This window comes from Colletotrichum gloeosporioides, assembly GCF_011800055.1.
Source record: "Colletotrichum gloeosporioides strain Lc1 chromosome Unknown consensus_13, whole genome shotgun sequence".
NCBI lineage: Eukaryota > Fungi > Ascomycota > Sordariomycetes > Glomerellales > Glomerellaceae > Colletotrichum > Colletotrichum gloeosporioides.
Window position 1 is genome coordinate 551,840 of NW_025544658.1, and position 17,448 is coordinate 569,287.

The window sequence follows — 17,448 nt, forward strand, 5'->3', positions numbered from 1 at the left end:
GCGATTGAAATGCCTCCCTCTCTTTGCCCTACCTAGTACCGGCGAGTGACACTTGTGACATGGGATAGACAGAGCGAATGAGAAAAGCCTTACTATCAGCCCAATGGCTGCGCCTAATTTATGTAATCGACGCTAGACCATATGGGGTAATAGGCGCTTAGTACCAGGCAGTAGCCCCTCCTCCTGCCGGCTCCCCAGCCTGCTCACTTTCAGTCCCACCGCAGCTCTTTCCAGCCCCGAACGGCCTGCAAACGACGAGCCTGCCTACGGTTCTACCTCACCTGCTTTGCGAAGAGACAACAGGACCTAGTCATTGGGCCGGGCTGCGGTTGCCTCAGAAGTTCCATCAGTTGGCTGATGTTGGCTTCAGTTACTGCCAATTTTAAGGCGCGCGCTTTAGCTTGGCTGACCAGCTGCAGACCTCTCCAACGTGTACTCATTTCTCCTTCGTTAGGTACTTTTCCAATTCACTGTACCTTTCTCCCTCCACCTCATTCACTGCCTTGCCCTACTCACTCCGTTGCGCCGTTTCTTTGACCATCAAGACTAGCGACTCACTCTTTTTCCACTTACTGTACTTACCATGAGGGTAAAGACAGGGGACAAGCAAAAGAGATAATTGAAGGCATTGCCCTGCGACCGTAGCCCATGTGCGACACAGAGACAATTAAAGGCTTCATTCATTGCGACAAAGCGCTTTGGTGATCGTTACCGCCGCCCTGATACCGCTCACTCAAGAGACCTCATAAAGAGCTTTCATCAAGTTTATTTTCGACCTTCATCAAAATTAATGGGGAGCCTATGCTCAAACATTGAAAAGGACGATGCGCCTGGCGAAAAAGATGCTCAGGGTAGAAGGGACAGCACCACACTCACACGACACTCCTCTAAACGTTTACAGAAGAAACTCTCCAACCACCGCCGTCGCCACCAATCCGCACTCACACCCGACATCCTGCCCAGTCATCAAGCAGACATGAGCATGGCCCAGGAAATGATTGATGCCCATGATAGAGTCATCGACGGCACCGGCAACGGCCACGTCGGCCACGGCCAGAAGGGTCGCCGGATCACCGTCCTCGATCAGCAGCCCCGCCCGAGGACGAGAGCCGCCTCCTCCGCCGCCGCTGCCGAGATGAACGTCGACGAGTATATGCGCCAGAGGGACGAGATCCAGCGTCGCGAGGCCACCCTCTCATTTGACTTCAAAGCCACCGTCCAGGCCTCGCTCAAGGAGCGAGATGCGAATGCCATCATCCAGAAGCTCAAGGCAGACGACCAGCGCGATACATATGACGCGGCTGACGCAAGGCTGGGGTGGGGGGGCCAGAAACATCCCCGATTCCCGGCCGACCACTTTCTTTCCAACGTGGACCAGATCAAAAAGACCAAGTTGTTCGAGGTCGCATGCGCGATGCCAAAGGGAGCACATCTCCATATTCATTTCAATTCTTGCCTAGAACCCTCGGTCCTCTTGGACTACGCCAAGGACATGGACCGCATGTTCATAAGCAGCGACATTTCCTTGGCGCCGCCCGCTGAAGATGAAGATGATGATGCCAAGGACGACGACGCCCTCGACCGCTGCAAAATTCAGTTTTCCATCATCGCGCCCTCAAAAGAGAAACTAGGCGATATTTTCTCTCCTGAATATGTCTGCCCGGATAGCAAGAACCGACTGTGGTACAAGTACTCGCAGTTCCTCAGTGAATTTCCAAGGCTCCATGGCCGCGATGCCCAGAAGTGGCTCGAGAGTAAAGTGGTTTTCCATGAAGAAGAAGCGCATGGCCATCTTCAAACGGTTCAGGGGTAATTACACCCACATCTGTGGGGGGTTGATGATGCTAACAGGAGTGAGCAGGGCATGGGACAAGTTCAACACCCGCACCCAGATGATGAAGGGGCTGTTCAACTACGAAACTGCCTATCGTAAATACACCAAAGCCCTCCTCGAGGACTTTGTCCGTGATAAAATTCAGTATGCAGAGATTCGCCCAAATTTCATGGCGGCGAACAACCTGTGGACCGACGACGGCACAGAGCAAATCGATAACGAGGGCATCATGAAGCTCATCATTGATGAGTACCGCAAGTTCCAGGCCGGCAATGACAAGTATTTTGGCGGCATGAAGATCATCTACTGTACGCCTCGGTCTTTGAGTAACACGCTGGTTAGAGCCGCGCTGGCAGAGTGTCTGAAATTCAAAAAGATGTGGCCTGAGTGGGTGGCCGGTAAGTCTGCAACTCGTATGTTGACAAGCACTCGATACTGACGAAGCAGGGTTCGATTTGGTTGGTGAAGAGTCAAAGGGACGGCCTCTCAAGGACTTTATCCCCGAGTTCCTCGAGTTCAAAAAGGACTGCGGAGACATCGACATCCCCTTCCTCTTCCACTGCGGAGAGACGCTCGATATTGGCAACGATACCGACGGCAACCTCGTGGACGCGCTCTTGCTCGGCTCTAAGCGCATCGGCCACGGGTTCTCCCTGGCCAGACATCCTTACATTATGGAACATATGAAGAAGAGGGGCGTCTGCCTCGAGTTGTGCCCGATCTCAAACGAGGAGCTTGGCCTGACGCCGAGGATCTCGGGGCATGCCATGTACAACCTCCTCGCGAACAACGTGCATTGCACTTTGAACTCGGACAACGGAACAATATTCAGGTATTTAGTCCCGTCGACAAGCTCAGAAGACATTCAACTGACAACATCACAGATCGAGCCTCTCGCATGATTTCTACCAGGCCATGGTGGGAAAGACGGACATGACGCTGCATGGCTGGAGGCAGCTCATCGAGTGGAGCCTGGAGCACTCTTGCATGGACAAGCACGAGCGCGCGGCGGTGACCGAGGAGTGGAAGAAGCTGTGGGACGCGTTCCTCGACTGGATTATCACGACGCACGGGAGCGATCCCGTCGAGCCCAAGGAGGAAAAGCTGAAAGCGTCGGCTTGAGATATGCTCTACTGTTTCTTTGCTTTCAACATTTAGAGATACCAAGCGTCAAGCCTGGGACTTGATGAGACGACTTTTGACGATGTTTATGAAAAAGAAAAGAGGGCGTTTTCATTTGCCGAGGGTACTGGTACTTTGTGATTCATGCGAGGTACTTTTCTTTCTGTTAAGTGTAAGAAGTGTTGAGGCTGTAAGGTACCACCGGAAAAGGCAGTTCCACACTCTCGAAGGACCGATCCCTACCCTTCTGACACAAGCCGCAGTTGAGGCAGAAAGTTGAAGTCACTACCAGGCTCACTCCGACTGTCGCGGTCTTGCATGTGTAGAAGTATAACGTGCAATCATTTCGACTCCTTTTCACCTAGACGAGAGTCACTAGCGTGGTGAAACTTGTCTAACCAGGATTCCATCTTCACCTGCAGGCACAGCTAGTATCTTCCTATCGTGAATTGCAACAGCAGCTTGCTCCTTGGTATTATCTACAACCATCACTCAGCCATCGCCCGTGGAATACTATATACCGTAGTCCTCAACCCAAGACCCGAGTCATAACATCGTTAATCATACACCTACAAACCCTCGCTATTGGCATTCAAACCCAACATGACCAGATTCGACACGACCATCACCGTAATCACCAGCCAAATCGCAACCGCAACGACGCTGACGTACCACGAGTTCGCCATCTTCACGCCCACGGTGCTGAACCTCCTCGCCGGCACGACGCCGGTATCGCTGCCGTAGCTCGCCGCGCCGGGGACGACCGTCATGTACTTGTTGAAGCTCGTAAAGTAGATGAGCGGCGCCGTGATGACGGGCAGCACGGTGCCCAGCACCACCTGCGTGCCGTTTAGCGCTCTGCTCAGTCCCTGCTGGCCGGCCAGGGCGCAGATCACGGCCGCGGGCGTGACGCTGATGACGCGCGTGACGAGGCGCCGCAGCCAGGGCTTCATGCGCCAGTTGAGCGCGCCCTCGCTGACGAGCTGGCCGGCGATCGTGCACACCAGGCCCGCGGAGACGCCCGAGAGCAGCAGCGCGAAGGCGAAGATGACGCCCGCGGCGGAGGAGATGCTGTTCGCGAGGAGGTCGTGCATGCCGAAGATGTCCGAGGCGAGGCTCGTCTGGCCCTGGTAGAGGGAGGCGCCCGCCACGATGAGGATGGCCGAGTTGACGAACAGGGCGAACGTGAAGAGCGAGAAGGTGATTTCGGCGATGGAGAACTTCATGCAGTGCTTGATCGCGGCCATGGAGGGGAAGTAGAAGACCTTTTGGACGCTGTCGACGGTCGTCATCGTATCGGAGCGGGGGAGTTCCTGGAGGTTGCCTTCTTTCATGTCAAAGTCTTTGAGGCGGGACTGGACGACGCCGGAGCCTAGGTGCAAGCTGTGTGGCATGACTGTTGCACCGAGGATGCCGCAGGATTGGTATAATCTGGCCATGTTAGTAAAGGAAGAGCGTAATATGTGCGATAGTTCTCACCCCTGAGTCTGGATGATGGAGCCAGAAGGAAGGTAGCCGCGGAAGACCTGTCCAACGGTGGTGTTTTGGATGAGCGAGAGCTGAATGCAGAAACAGACGACGACGCCTAGGACCAAGAAACAGACGCCAATCTCAAAGAGCCGAAGGCCGCGCATGGAGCCGTCTGGGCGGTAGAATATCACGATAAACACGACGTCTAGGAGCGTCAGGATAACGCAGGCGAGGAGCGGTAGCTTTGGAATGAGGAGATGCAACGCGGTGGCGGTACCGATGACCACCGCCATATCCGTCGCGATGATGCCGATCTCGGCGAGGGCATAGACGATGATGTTCATCCATCTCGGGAGAAACACACGGCTAGCGGTGGCCAGATCAAGACCGGTGATTGTGCCGAGTTTGATGGCGAGACTCTGGAGAAAGATGGCGATGAGGTTGCTCACAAGGACGATGAACAAGAGATCAAAGTGGTAGGATGCTCCGGCTGAGATGTCGGTTGCGTAGTTTCCGGGATCAACTGTGGTGGATTGTAAGCTCGGCTGAGTTCCGTGATTCTTTCAAGCAACATACTGTATGTGACGGCAATCATGAACCCTGGCCCAACGAACTTGCCAAACACGACGAGGTCGCTCCACCTGCGATTGAACCAACCCGGCCTCTTCTTGTTGTAGGAGTGACTTGGCAAAGGAAGCGTGGGGCCCGACAGGAGGGCCACTGGCTCAAAGTCTATCCTCGACTCCTTGCCTATCGGCGTGTCGAGCTTGAACGTGCTCTCCGACGGCCCCGGCGTTGCGGGAATGGTATTAAGGCGGACAAAGTCTGGAGGAATCTCTATCGTCAGCCGCCTCGAGCGGCGACGGTCAGTGTGTGAACTCGAGCGGCGACGATCCGTATGTGACAGCCCATGCAGGGTCTGATCGATGGTGTAGTCCGCTGTGAAGGGGTTCGCGCTGCTCCTGCGCGAGTTGCTCCCATGTTGGGGCTCTTCCAGCCAGGCAGGCGTCATCGTATTCCGGGCAGCAACGATATCAGACGTGCGGATTCTCGAAGCTGTCGAACATCAGTTCCGTCGAGAGGGCCCGAGGTGTTAATTCTGCAAGACTCACAGTCAACATGGGCAGCAGCGAGCGTACGGCGTTAGATGCCCCTCGGCAACATCAAGGAAGAGACAAAACGGAAAAAAGAAAGGGAGACAAAAGCCGGCCGATCCAGGCGGAAGGACTGGAGGCCAAGTAGTTTTGTCAGTTCAAGGACTCGCCGGCTGAAAGCATCACTTCAAACAACTCGATTTCCTTCACAACGGTAGGGCATGCCGAATGCGGCCGTTGCGAGAAACCGGCCTCCTCCGTTTGAGACATATCCCTCGTCATAGGCAAGCCGCGGTTGAAGCGTGTCCGGGCCAGTGGGACGCCCCGAAACAGGGCCATGGAATGATGGAGAGTATGACTGGCTCTCCATGTTCATACAAGCAATCCCAAGGGTCCTTCTTGGCTGAAGTCGGGCGAGACCGTGAGCGAGTTGCCTTCGAGAAAGACGGCCGCCCACTAGTGGCCAGGGCATGGCTTCTGGGCCGGAAATGCCTGAGACTCGGCCGCCGGGTTCGGAATAGTGAACGCAGATGGCACATGCTAGAGGCTATCAGCATGGCAAAAAAAAAAAAAACAGCAATTACGGCATGGCTTGCAAGATTCTGTATGAGAGTGGCTAGAGAGTGTGGTACGGGTTTGTGGCGTAAAGAAAGGCGCGCAGCCCTTTTTCTTGCCAAGTAATTTTGTATTTGCTGGGTCGGCCTCTAGGTTCGGCCTGACTAGAAGCGAAATTCTTCGTCCTTTTATGAACGCTATTCACCAGCCGCTCTCTGTTGAAGGCTGATCTCTTGTTCTTGGCGGGCCGTTTTTGGCTTGACTTGATTCCGGCCGGCACTTTGGGACGGTCAGCAGCTCACCGGGCTGACCGGGCTCACCGGGACCCATCTCGTCTATGTGTTCCCCGGGCGGGCCCCTGTCTCCGTGTCTCCGTACACCCATGTCACTCCGGCCTGACGTTCGGCCCCGAACCAGAGCGACGGTGCAGATTTATGAGGGTTGCTGTTGAAGCTTTGCGGGCCTCTATTCACGCATTCACCTGATCTTCTTGGTCTCCTTTCCAGCGGCACGCTCGCGGTCTCTCTTGGCGTAGATGCCAGCCGTGAAGGGGTTCTCGTAACTCAGGGCGATCTTGTAGACGATGAAGACCCACACGGTCAACAGAATGCCGGCGGGCTTGCCGTAGATGAGGGCGGCGCCGAGGAAGCTCATGGTGGAGCCGTTGTACATGGGAGCGTCGGTGATGTTGAACGGGAAGCCAGTCACAATGCTGTCCATCAGGATGCCAAAGTAGTCACCGAGGAACGTGCCGGTGATGCCCAGCTGCCACGTCGAAGAGAGAACGAGCACATTGCCGCACGCGACGAGGGCGTAGCCGGCATAGGTCACTGCGTCGGACGCGAGCAACGGGTGTGAGGGCTGGAAGCGCAAGGCCCGTTCGTAGAGAAGATCACGGAAGATTCCGAGGGAAAAGATGGTGACTGCCAGACCATAGCATGCGATTTGGGAGCGTCCGCCAAAGAGCTTGGTCAGGAGCTTGTTGTTGTACTCTGGTTCGGTTAGATGGGGTCACTTGGAGGCGTAGCCGGCGCAACGAACCTTGTCTCGCGACGATGCTATGCACTTGTCAGCCAACAATTTTACGGCAGACCGAAGGGCATTCGACTTACTTCCAGAACAGAGGATTGAAGGCAATAGCAGCAGCAGAGACTATCCGACGCGGTCAGCAGAGTCAACGACGATGTGAAGCTCCAGAGGTCCAAGCTCCACTGAGACGACATGACGTACTGAACAAGCTCTTCTGGTCAAAGTCGACCACCGCCTTGGGCTCAATGTCGACGGGCGCCATGGTTGAGGGTCTGAATCGGCGGAAAACCTGGAGGTAAATGGCTGAACTGGGCAAATTCTGGCTGAGCAAAAATCGTGGGAAAAACCGTTGAGAACAGTTGTAGGTTCTGGGTGCGCATTTGCTTGTGACAGAGCTCAGCTCCACCAGTATTTATGTCGGCGGGGACACCTGGCCATAGCGTCGCATCATTACGCAGTAGTGAGTGCACGAGTGCATGGGGTTGCTTTTCTTCGCTGGGGTTTTGGGGGCCTTGGAGGCATGGGATACGGCCAACCTCCCCTCCCCGCCGTAGCCGATACTTACCGGACGCTGTAAACGGGGGCAGGGCAGAACAGCTAGGCCCCAGTTGTTTCCCTCAATGCAATGCACCCGAGCTCGCGGAGAAAAGAGGCCTGGGCGGAAATACCGAAAGGCCGGTAAAGGACACACATACAAAGTCTTCAAAGGCAAGCAAAGAAACAAATGTTGAGTCTAATATGAAATGGCGCCGTCGCTAAATCGCAATGGGTATCAACCGCAACCTCAAAATATCCGACAGAGAACCACCCCGTCGGAGCAAGCCAACAACAACGCCTGGGCACAATTCACCTGCGATTCCTAGTCTTCTTGGCCACTGTGCCCGTGTCTTCCTCTTCGTCGTCCTGGCCCTTCTTGAGGTCTTCGGTCAAGCCCCATTCCTCCTTGTCGTACCAGTCCTCGCCGTCCGACATGTCCCTGTTCGGCCCGCTGTGCGCCTCCGCCTTGGACCATGCCAGCACCGTTTTGCGCAGGCGATTGGCCTTGAGAAGACCTTCGTGAAGCTTTGTCGTTCCACGGCAGATTTCCTCCTGCTTCTGCACGTATAACGCGAGCAGCCGGCGGATATCCTCGGCTTCGGGGTCCGGTAGCCCCACATCTCGGTCTGGACGGACGTTGGGGGGCGGCCGAAAGAATGGGTGAACAAAGGTTTCTTCCATCTGGTCTGACAATATTGACGGCGCATTCGTGCCGTTGCGGCCAGCCTGCTCTGTGCCGTGGGGAGATGGAGGAGCTGCGCTTGCGTGCCGCATCTCCACGTCGGTGGCCTTTTGCTTCTGCTTCTTGTCGGCAGCGGCCTCCTCTCCCTCTTTTGCAGGGGTTGATGCTTCCCCGTTGGTAGGCTTCGATGTGTCGCTCTCCGCTTTCGCACCATCCTTTGCGGATTTGTCCGGCAGTGGCTTGCGGCCTTCCGGCTTGTCTGACGCGGCGTCAGTCATTGTGATGTCCCCGTCCCCGCTGTCTTTGTCGCCCGAGGGCTCCCCGTTTGTGCCGTTCGGCGCTTGTCCTGGGATCGCGTCGCCGTTCAATGTCGCTGGTGAGACCTCTGACTTTTCAGGAAGGGCTTTCATGCCGCGCAAATACTCGCGCTCCAGGTATTCGGACGAGTAGAGCTCCACGTCGTCCGGCGCCACCATCATGCCACACGGTACCCAGGTGAAGTCGCCGCATAGTCTTGTGTAGAGGTGCTTGACCTTCCAAAGCGACCTGTTCTCCTTGCGCCGGACTTCGCAGCCCTGGGCGGTGATCTCGTTGAGGGTCTTGGCGGTGAATGGTTTCGAGAGGGTGGGATGGGTCGGGAGGTCGGTCGACGCGGTCAATGGGGCAAGAATCTCTGGGCAGGGTCAGTGGAGTCTCTACGGCGTCGACAGGGCATACTAACGTTCGATACGAATGTTGGCATAGGGGTCGAGTTCTGTGGCGGAAGCGACAGCTTCTTGTATGCGCTCCTCGTCGTCGTCGCTGTCAATCTCGTAGCCCTCGTCGTCAACAATCGGGGGATTGCGACTGATTATTGTTCGCTGCTGCCCAGCGTAGTCAATCACCTGTGGTTGTCAGCACCGGTTCGCCGGCCCAAAGGGGGGCGCGCGACGCACCTCACTGTAGACTTCGGGTCCAGTGGGAGGCACCAGCTGGCCTTGGTGAGAGAAGAGGGCTCGCTTCTTGAGCTTGTGGCCGCGGTTCCCGTAGTGGTCAATCTCGTCGTCGGAGTCGGATTCTGGGGGCTAGTCGTCAGAACGTTACGTCGACAGTGAAGGGCGTCAGAGTGTGTTCGGTCGCGTACCGTAAGCTTTGCGTTTGAGGGCCTTTTTCATAGCGGCCACGGTCTCGGCGAAGAGGATCTGCTGTGTCGCCATTGCGCCGTTGTGCGTTTGCTCCTGGTATGAGCCTAGAGCGATCACGGAGGTCGGTCGGCAGCGAAGACGAGAGGGCCCGTCTTTGGAGAGGGTTTTGGAGTAATGAGAGTAAGATACTCAGTATAATGCGGTCGAGATGCGATTCGGGTCGAGGGACGGTTGGAAGGGAGGCATTTATGTGCTCGAGCAGCGTGGTGGTGTGGTGCGGGAGAGGTGTAGGACGGGTAGCCCTCAATTTCTGCGCGCAGTCTCTGTGACGAGGCGGGAGGAGAACCACGCGGGCGGCAAGGCTGGCTGGTTGTCTGCGCTGCGAGAACCAGTTTCCCATTCCTTCAGGGCACCATGGGCCCATACACCATGACAGCATTTGGGGCAGTGGCCAATCAGCGACCTCGCTGTCGGCACCCATTTTTCCCGATCCCGAGGTGGTGTGGCCCGGTTGGCACCCGCCTGGGCTCAGCGCTCTCCCAGGGGTCCCGCCTGCTGTGAAGTCACTGGGCACAGTGGGCCGGGATCGCTGATTCTGGCTCTGGCGCTGGAATGGAGCTGCGATACCTGTGACAGAGTACTTTACCTTCTGAGCCACCAGAAGAGGACCCATGCCGCGATTCGCAACTGGACGGGGAAGCTTTCTTTTGCGCCCAACTTGCTGCTTTGTCTTGTTCGTCTACTCCGACCGTCCAATTCTCGGCCCAGCGACAATGCTCCCTTGAGTCTGTCACTGTATATCCCGCACCGAGGCACCACCGACAGCTACCGCTGACACGCGCCAGAGCTTCCTCGACGATCTCCAAGTACCCCTCGATATCCATATCTCGACTGCCCCCTCCTATGAAGAAATAGGACCACCACGAAAATGGACGGATATCCGGTTGGAAGCCTGGAACACAACATCCCACACATCGTTCTCGCCGGCCTGACCTCGACCCCGGCCAAAGAGCTGCCACTGAGCGCCGAGCTCCGCGACCAGGCGATTCTGCTGCGATCTGAGCTGCCGAGCATCGAGACCCCAGATGCCGAATCACTGAGGGACTACATTGTGCGCCAGGACGGGAGGAATCAGCCATGGAACGGCAGAGACAGCGGGAAGCCTTACAAGCTTCGGGTCACCGTCGCTGGCCGGGTACGGCTTACACCGTTCAAATGTGTCCTCTAGACTAACCCTGGGCAGTCCTTCGTCCTTCCCCCACGCCGAGCGAGGCTTCCTGAGGGTATCGAGGCACCCGAGGGCGTTCCTGTCTTGCACTCGCCCTTCTCGCCCTTGACTCCGGTCTCGCCTCTGTACCCGGACGGACTTATGAACACCGAATGGTTGCAAAAGCACGAGGACATGGTGCCCAGTGTCTACGTTTCTTTCTACACCCTCACTTCTGACCCGACGCTTGCGACGCTTCACGATAACCAACTAAAGAGCGACATCAACAACTTGAAGGCCGCCCTCGGTAAGTCAGGCTATAGGACGCGCCTCGCCGTCGTGCTTCTGTCCGACGGCACGGCCTCTTCTTCCATGGTAGACCTCGTTCAAGACCGGCTGGACAACATTCGGAAGGGTGTCGCATTGGACACGAAGACGTTTTTCTATCTATCACCAGGCGACCTGTCCATCGATCTTGAGCACACGGCGGATTCCATGCTAGCCGCAGTGTTTCTGCAAGCCCTAGAATACTACAGAGACCTTGGCCGTCACGCGCGGAAGAAGCGCGGTCGTGGAATAGCGCCGCAGCCTACGGTGCCCCCTACGAGCACCTCACAAACACTTTCAGTCCAGGACTGGAACGTGAGGTATGATTTCAAGACGGGCATTTTCGCAGAGTTCCGCCAAGAGATGGATGCGGCCCTGCGCTCGTACGACCAAGCCTATGAGGAGCTCCTGAGCCAGGACGTGATGGATATCATACCAAGTTGGAGCCCGCGCTGGAACGAAGCTCGCATGCTCGCTGACACCATTGCGATACGCGGCATACGATGTGTGCTCTGGGGCGCACAAACCACGTCTGCTGTGCGGAGATGGCAAATGCACCGCGACAGGATAGCCGACTTTGTAGATCGCCGAGGGCGCGGGACAAACAACTACGGCTGGGAGGCATGGGAGTCGAGGTGGGCTGTTGTCATGGCAAACTTGATTGAACGGGTAGATGTGCGCAGTCTCGCGCCGTCTACAAAGACCCTGTACCTCCAACCGGAAAAGGCCGCCGCGGTGGACAAGCTTCAACCGTGGGATATGCTGCATCATACGGGATATTGGTACCGCACTGCTGCAGAGCATCTCGCTGCTCGCCGTCGCCTGGCCCGCTCGATTCCTGAATCGGATCGCCGGTCTCCAGACACCACACCAGCATCAGCAGTCGCTAGCAAAGCCTTTACATACGACACGTACATGTGTCCTGATCCCCATGAAGAGTTTCCCCTGCAAGGGATGGGCGTCAACCACTCCCAGCTCATCATCGATCTTTTGATGGCGGCAAGGTCTCAGTTCCAGGCAAGGAGGCAGCACCGGATATCGGCAGAGCTGTCGCTGGAGTGTGCAAAGGAGATGGTGAACCTCAAGGCGTGGAAGGACATTGTCGCAATACTCAGACCGCTATGGGAGGACATGTCGTTCCGGGAAGAGGGCTGGGTGAACATTGCAGAGGATCTCAGCTGGGTGCTTCGGGCTGCCGCTGCGCACACTGGGAATGCAGAGCTCGTGGTCGCCATTGACTGGGAGCTGATGAACAAGAGTAAGCTGCTCCGTTATGTCAGCCTTCTTGATCTAACTCGTCGCAGGATTTACGCGGCGCCCCAAGTGGCATTACGACATCTCGAGATCGCTGGAAGGTTTGTCCATTGAGTCGAAGCCCACAGTGACAATTAACGACGACATATCATCCTTCATCTCCGCGTCCTTCATTTTCAAGGGCGAGGATGGCAAGGCCGGCGAAACCTGTCAAGCTCAACTGGCAATCAAGTCGGATGCCTTTTCAGATGCAGCGCCCGTCACTCTGAAAGGGCTGCGAGTTGACTTTGAGGGCAGCCTGAAAACCATCACTCTAGATCACGCAGCCGAGCCCAACGCGGCCACAGTGAAGGCCGCTGTTTCCTTGTCGAATGTTACCTTGAAAGAAACCGCTCGGGCTGGAGAAGACGAAGAAGGGGCATCAGTGCTCAGCGGATCTGCCAATCTTACCATCGTGCCTGGCTCTACCAACGTCTATGAGATAGCAATCCCACTACGCGAACCCGGTGAGGCTCGAGCGGATTCCGTTACTTTACTCCTGGAAACCGACGCGTTCCGCCTGGACTACACTGTCGATTTCCGAGATCTCGGCGTAGCGGACTTTTGGTTCAGCCCATCTCTCGCTAGGAGAATAATCGTACGCCAGAGCGCACATGTCATCCAAGTACAACCCCGACCACCGAAAATGGAAATCAAGCTCGCGAAACCTTTGGACCAGTTCTACGCAAACGAGCCGATGGAACTTCTCCTTGACGTCTTCAACGCAGAAGACGAGGAGGCCGTTGCCAAACTCGAGGTCCATGTCTTTGGCGAGCAGATCCCCGCCTTCCGAGTCCAAGCGGCCGACCAAGACGAACACAAGGCAGAAGCTGGCCAAGAAGAAGCCAAACTTACGGGTCTGCCGCTCGGCACGCTGGCAACATCGCAATCAACTCGTGTCAAGGTCTCGCTCGATCCCATACAGCTGACAACGTCGTATGATGTGACCCTCAGAGTCTTTTACCATCTCGTTTCCGACCCAGCAACCCTCGTCATGCAAATCCTCCCTGTCCAACTCCACGTGGTCAACCCGTTTGAAGCAAACTACGACCTCATTCCCCGCCTGCACCCCGACCCCTGGCCCTCTCTCTTCGACCACGAAGGCGTTCAGGACCCAAACATTACCGACGACGCCGCAATCCAGCCCCGAGGGCTGGCCCAAAAGTGGTGCCTGGTGTGCCACTTTGCATCCTTTGCCTCCGAAGACCTCGAAATCATCAGCATGGACGCGGAGGTCCTCTCCTGCCAGAACAATGCCCGCTGCACAACGATTTCCCGCCCAGAATTAGCAGCAGATGGTCTCCGCATATCACCAAAGCAAATGCAAGAGGCACAGTTCAACCTGGTGGCTCAGAAGTACAGCCTCGACGATCGGGGGCCGGCCTCGCTAGACATCGCTTTTGTTCTCAAGTGGCGCCGCACATCATCGACCTCGTCGACCGTCAACACCACGACGATGCTCGTTCCGCGGTACATTGTCCTCGGCACCGAACCGCGCGTGCTGGCTTCTTACACCCTCGCCAATCCGGCAACGGGACTCGTCAACCTCAACGTCACCATCGAGAACGCCTCCAGCCACTTCCTCACGTTTGGCCTGAGCATGGAGCCGAGCGACGAGTTCGCCTTCTCCGGCGCCAAGCAGACCACAATGCACGTCCTCCCCGTGTCGCGTCGGTCGGCGACATACCGCCTCCTGCCGCTCGTCAGGGGCGCCTTCATCCGGCCAAGCCTGGTCGTCAGGGACAAGTACTTCCAAAAGGTTCTCAGAATCATACCCACCGAGGGCATGAAGATTGACAAGGACGGTCTCCTGATATGGATCCCGCCGGAAGAGGAGGAAGAGGAAGACAACTAGTCACACGCTTGTATACATACTCTACATCTAAAGAACTCTAAAAGACACTCATCTATTGTGACCATTTACATCTTCGCCTTGGGGGGCCGTTCGGGCCGACCGATCCTCTTCATCCACTCCTCCGTAAGAGTGGTCTTCTCCTTTACGCTCAGCGCCGCCCACCTCTCGTACTCCTCCTGTTCCCTACGCCACTCTCCCAGCCCCTTGACGATCCACTCCGCCGTCAACTTGGCACTCGTCCCCGGAATCTCCATGGGAAACAGGTGTCCCGCGTCGGGCAGCGTGACCTCCCTCACCCGCCCCCTCTCTACGCCTCCGCTCCCGCCCGGCCCCGTGCCCGTCAACCTCATCTTCTCCTCCCTCAACTCGGGCGTCGACAAATCGCTCGTCCCTCCGAAGACGTACATCGCCCCCGGCCGCAGATGAGGCAGCCTCGCAAGCGTGCTCGCGCCCTCGGAGCGGTACACGGGGAAGGTGTAGTACCGCTCGTTCAGCGACGGGTCCAGGTCGGGCACCAGGTCCGGCTTGACGATCGTCTGCCCCTTGTCGTCGTAGGCGTTCCAGCTGGGTCGGAAATACGTAAACACCTCTTGGTGCTTCGTCGTCGCCAGCGTCACCCCCTGGCCCTCAGGGTACAGCTGCGTCGGCACGTCCCGCAGCCCGTGCCGGACCCAGCTCTCAAAGACCCGCTCGTCCCAGGCCTTGTAGAAGGGGCTCCGCAGGAAGGCCTTCTTCGCCTCGTCCCGGGACGGCCAGACGTCGCGCCGTGAAGCGGACGCAGCCGCCGGGCTCGCGCCGATGGTGCCCTTCGCGTTGGAGGACCACTTTGAGATGACGGGGTCGAGGAGCACGACGGCGGAGAAGAGGCGCGGGTTGATGAGAGCGACGTTGACGATGGCGTTGCCGCCGAAGGAATGGCCGACGCCGACGAGGGGCCGCGGGGGCCGCAGGGTGTTGACGACGTGGACGAGGTCGCGCGGGTGGTCGAACCAGCCGGGGTCGTTGCCAAGCTTGCCCTCGTTGAGGACGGAGGAGGCGCCCTGCCACGCGGCGTCGGCGATGATGATTGAGCGGATGCGGAAGTTTGACTTTTTGGACTCGGCGTGGAGGTCTTCCCAGAGAGCCTCGTAGAGTTCCTGGGTGCGGGTTAGCGGTTTGTTGATGCCATGTAGATTGAGGAGGTCATGAGATGTGAGTTCTTGTGTAGGCTGCTTTTGAGTATTGAGACGATGAAATGAGATTCAGACAAAAAAGAGACAGAGAGAAAGACTACCTTGGGAAAACCGTTGGCGTGGGCGCCGATGATGGTCACATCCCCAGGCTGCGGGTTCGGGTTATCCTTGGGGAGGTACTCCTTCACGGCCAGCTTGAGCACATCGTCTTGTGAGTTTGCGAGGGCGCGTGGGAATTCGCGAATGTGTGAGGCGTCGAGGACGTGTTCCTTGATGTGGAAGACGGACGAGGGTGACATTGTGGCTTCCTGGGCGCCACCAAGACTCTGACTAGTCAACCTTTACGTGTGGCAGAGGCGTGTCACTTGTCAGGTTGTGAGATGTGGTAATCGTCTGATGATTGAGATTGATGAGAAAACACCAAAAGTTCTCCAAGTAGCGTTCGTTGGAGATGATTCGGAGTTGAAGTTGCTACATTAGACCGAGGGCCCCGGCAACATTGGGACGTCTGGGGAATTCTGGGGGTTCTGTGGAGATGCCGAGGTACCAGCGCCGGCATCCCAGCCTACAGACCCCCGAGGACAGCCCAAAACACTAATAGAGTAGCCACGCTGCATCTCCCCGAGACAGGAGCGCGGCGGCGGCAGTTATCGTCGGTAAAACCAAATGAAACCGGCAACCGTCGCGCTTCTTTCCTTTTTGCCTGCCTGTATCGCCGTTGGACAGGAACACAAGGAAGGGCGAGTGGATGAATTGAGTTCCCGAGCACGGCTGGCGTAACCTAGCTGTCAGTCCTGCGCCTGGCGTCTCCTTTTCATCCGTTCTTCAGGGTAAGACGGTGGGTGGCCGAAGGGGTTGATGTGAACCTCTGTGTGACTGCCCCTTGAATGCTGCACGTAGGCACTGTCAACGCCCAGATTCATAATCTACCCCGCGATCCATGGCACACAGTGCATGCCCCCCACTCATTCTGCACCTCCACACACATTCCCCCAGCAAACACACACACTTCAAACCCCGAAGTAGACGGCATACGTCCCCGGCCCTGCATGCCCCGGATCCTCATCTTCGCCGGCGCCCCGGCGGCAGACTGGTCCGCCACCTCCCCACCCGCCCCGGCATCCACCTCTACCCCGCCCGGCCCGGTCTGGCGCTCCCTCACCCTCCACCGCGCGCCCCTTGTGACGGGCTACTCCCAGCACCACGGCCTGCCCTCCGACTTCCAGCCCCCGGCGCACTTCTTCAGTCTCTCCGTAGACGCCACCACCGCCGAGTCGCAGTCCGTCTCCGCCTCCCAGGAGCTGCTGTCGCAGTTCTACGACCACTCGCTGGCCCTGCACCACGACGTCCCGTCCTCCCAGCTGCCGCTCCCCACGCAATCCCAGTCCCAGTCCCAGTCCTTCGAGACGACTGTCACAGACTCCGCGGACTCCTTCGACGACACCACCACAAGCATCCGCCCGCCGGTGACGACATCCCACCACCTCTCCGACCTGGAAGACATCCCCGAGGCGCCCGCCCTGCTCCGCCTCGCCCCGCAGACCGTGACTGTGAACCTCATCGCCGGCGTCATCTCCGTCTCGCCGTCGCGCGCCATCACCACGCGCTGGGGCACCGAGCTGGCCCTCGTCGAGGTCCTCCTCGGCGACGAGACCCGCGCCGGCTTCGGCGTGACCTTCTGGCTGGCCCCCGCGGCGAAGGGCGCGCCCGGGACGACGCTGCCGTCGGAGCTGAGGAGGCAGGACGTGGTGCTGATGCAGAATGTCGCGTTGCACGTGTTCCGGGGCAAGGTATACGGGCAGAGCCTCCGGAAGGGACTGACGAGGACCACGGTGCTCTACCGGAGGAGGATGGGGGAGGGGGATGAAGGCGGGTACTACAGACGCAAGGATCTGGAGAGCCAAGGGGAGGGGAGGACACATCCGCAGCTGGTTAAGACGAGGAGGGTATGGGAGTGGGTGTTGAGTTTTGTTGGCGGTGAGGCGAGGACGGAAGGCAAGGGGAAGGGCAAGAAGAGGGGATGGGATTTGCCGCCCGATGATACCCAATGAGGTGAAAAGTAGCAAGGTTTGGATAGCAGTTTTCTTGGATACATAAATCATTAATCGACTCTATGTGTAGTCGTTATTACAATCTCTAGTCTAGGT

At 57.4% G+C, this 17,448-nt stretch overlaps 7 protein-coding genes across 7 annotated transcripts; 3 read left to right on the plus strand and 4 right to left on the minus strand.

The window, feature by feature from the left end:
• Nucleotides 1-790: 790 nt before the first annotated feature.
• Nucleotides 791-2,956, plus strand: GCG54_00002573 (Adenosine deaminase 2; the record flags this gene model as incomplete). The annotated part of the gene is made up of 4 exons (XM_045402662.1): nt 791-1,809; nt 1,862-2,232; nt 2,282-2,666; nt 2,719-2,956. 4 exons carry the CDS (start codon nt 791-793, stop codon nt 2,954-2,956), a joined length of 2,013 nt encoding a protein of 670 aa, XP_045269280.1.
• A 578-nt stretch (nt 2,957-3,534) lies between these two features.
• On the minus strand, nt 3,535-5,438 carry GCG54_00002574 (Manganese transporter SMF1; the record flags this gene model as incomplete). Its single annotated transcript, XM_045402663.1, has 3 exons — nt 3,535-4,387; nt 4,436-4,949; nt 5,003-5,438. Coding segments are annotated over 3 exons (1,803 nt in total), but the record flags the coding sequence as incomplete, so codon positions are not given.
• A 1,114-nt stretch (nt 5,439-6,552) lies between these two features.
• On the minus strand, nt 6,553-7,366 carry GCG54_00002575 (Phosphatidyl-N-methylethanolamine N-methyltransferase; the record flags this gene model as incomplete). Its single annotated transcript, XM_045402664.1, has 4 exons — nt 6,553-7,067; nt 7,117-7,133; nt 7,188-7,227; nt 7,306-7,366. The coding sequence occupies 4 exons, from the start codon at nt 7,364-7,366 to the stop codon at nt 6,553-6,555; spliced, it is 633 nt and encodes a 210-aa protein (XP_045269282.1).
• A 584-nt stretch (nt 7,367-7,950) lies between these two features.
• Nucleotides 7,951-9,519, minus strand: GCG54_00002576 (uncharacterized protein; the record flags this gene model as incomplete). Its single annotated transcript, XM_045402665.1, has 4 exons — nt 7,951-8,996; nt 9,045-9,207; nt 9,259-9,380; nt 9,447-9,519. The coding sequence occupies 4 exons, from the start codon at nt 9,517-9,519 to the stop codon at nt 7,951-7,953; spliced, it is 1,404 nt and encodes a 467-aa protein (XP_045269283.1).
• An 856-nt stretch (nt 9,520-10,375) lies between these two features.
• On the plus strand, nt 10,376-14,129 carry GCG54_00002577 (uncharacterized protein; the record flags this gene model as incomplete). The annotated part of the gene is made up of 3 exons (XM_045402666.1): nt 10,376-10,642; nt 10,691-12,239; nt 12,286-14,129. 3 exons carry the CDS (start codon nt 10,376-10,378, stop codon nt 14,127-14,129), a joined length of 3,660 nt encoding a protein of 1,219 aa, XP_045269284.1.
• Nucleotides 14,130-14,194: 65 nt separating this feature from the next.
• GCG54_00002578 (Abhydrolase domain-containing protein mpaH) lies at nt 14,195-15,600 on the minus strand (the record flags this gene model as incomplete). Its single annotated transcript, XM_045402667.1, has 2 exons — nt 14,195-15,337; nt 15,403-15,600. The coding sequence occupies 2 exons, from the start codon at nt 15,598-15,600 to the stop codon at nt 14,195-14,197; spliced, it is 1,341 nt and encodes a 446-aa protein (XP_045269285.1).
• A 750-nt stretch (nt 15,601-16,350) lies between these two features.
• GCG54_00002579 (uncharacterized protein) lies at nt 16,351-17,352 on the plus strand (the record flags this gene model as incomplete). The annotated part of the gene is made up of 1 exon (XM_045402668.1): nt 16,351-17,352. One exon carries the CDS (start codon nt 16,351-16,353, stop codon nt 17,350-17,352), a length of 1,002 nt encoding a protein of 333 aa, XP_045269286.1.
• Nucleotides 17,353-17,448: the final 96 nt, after the last annotated feature.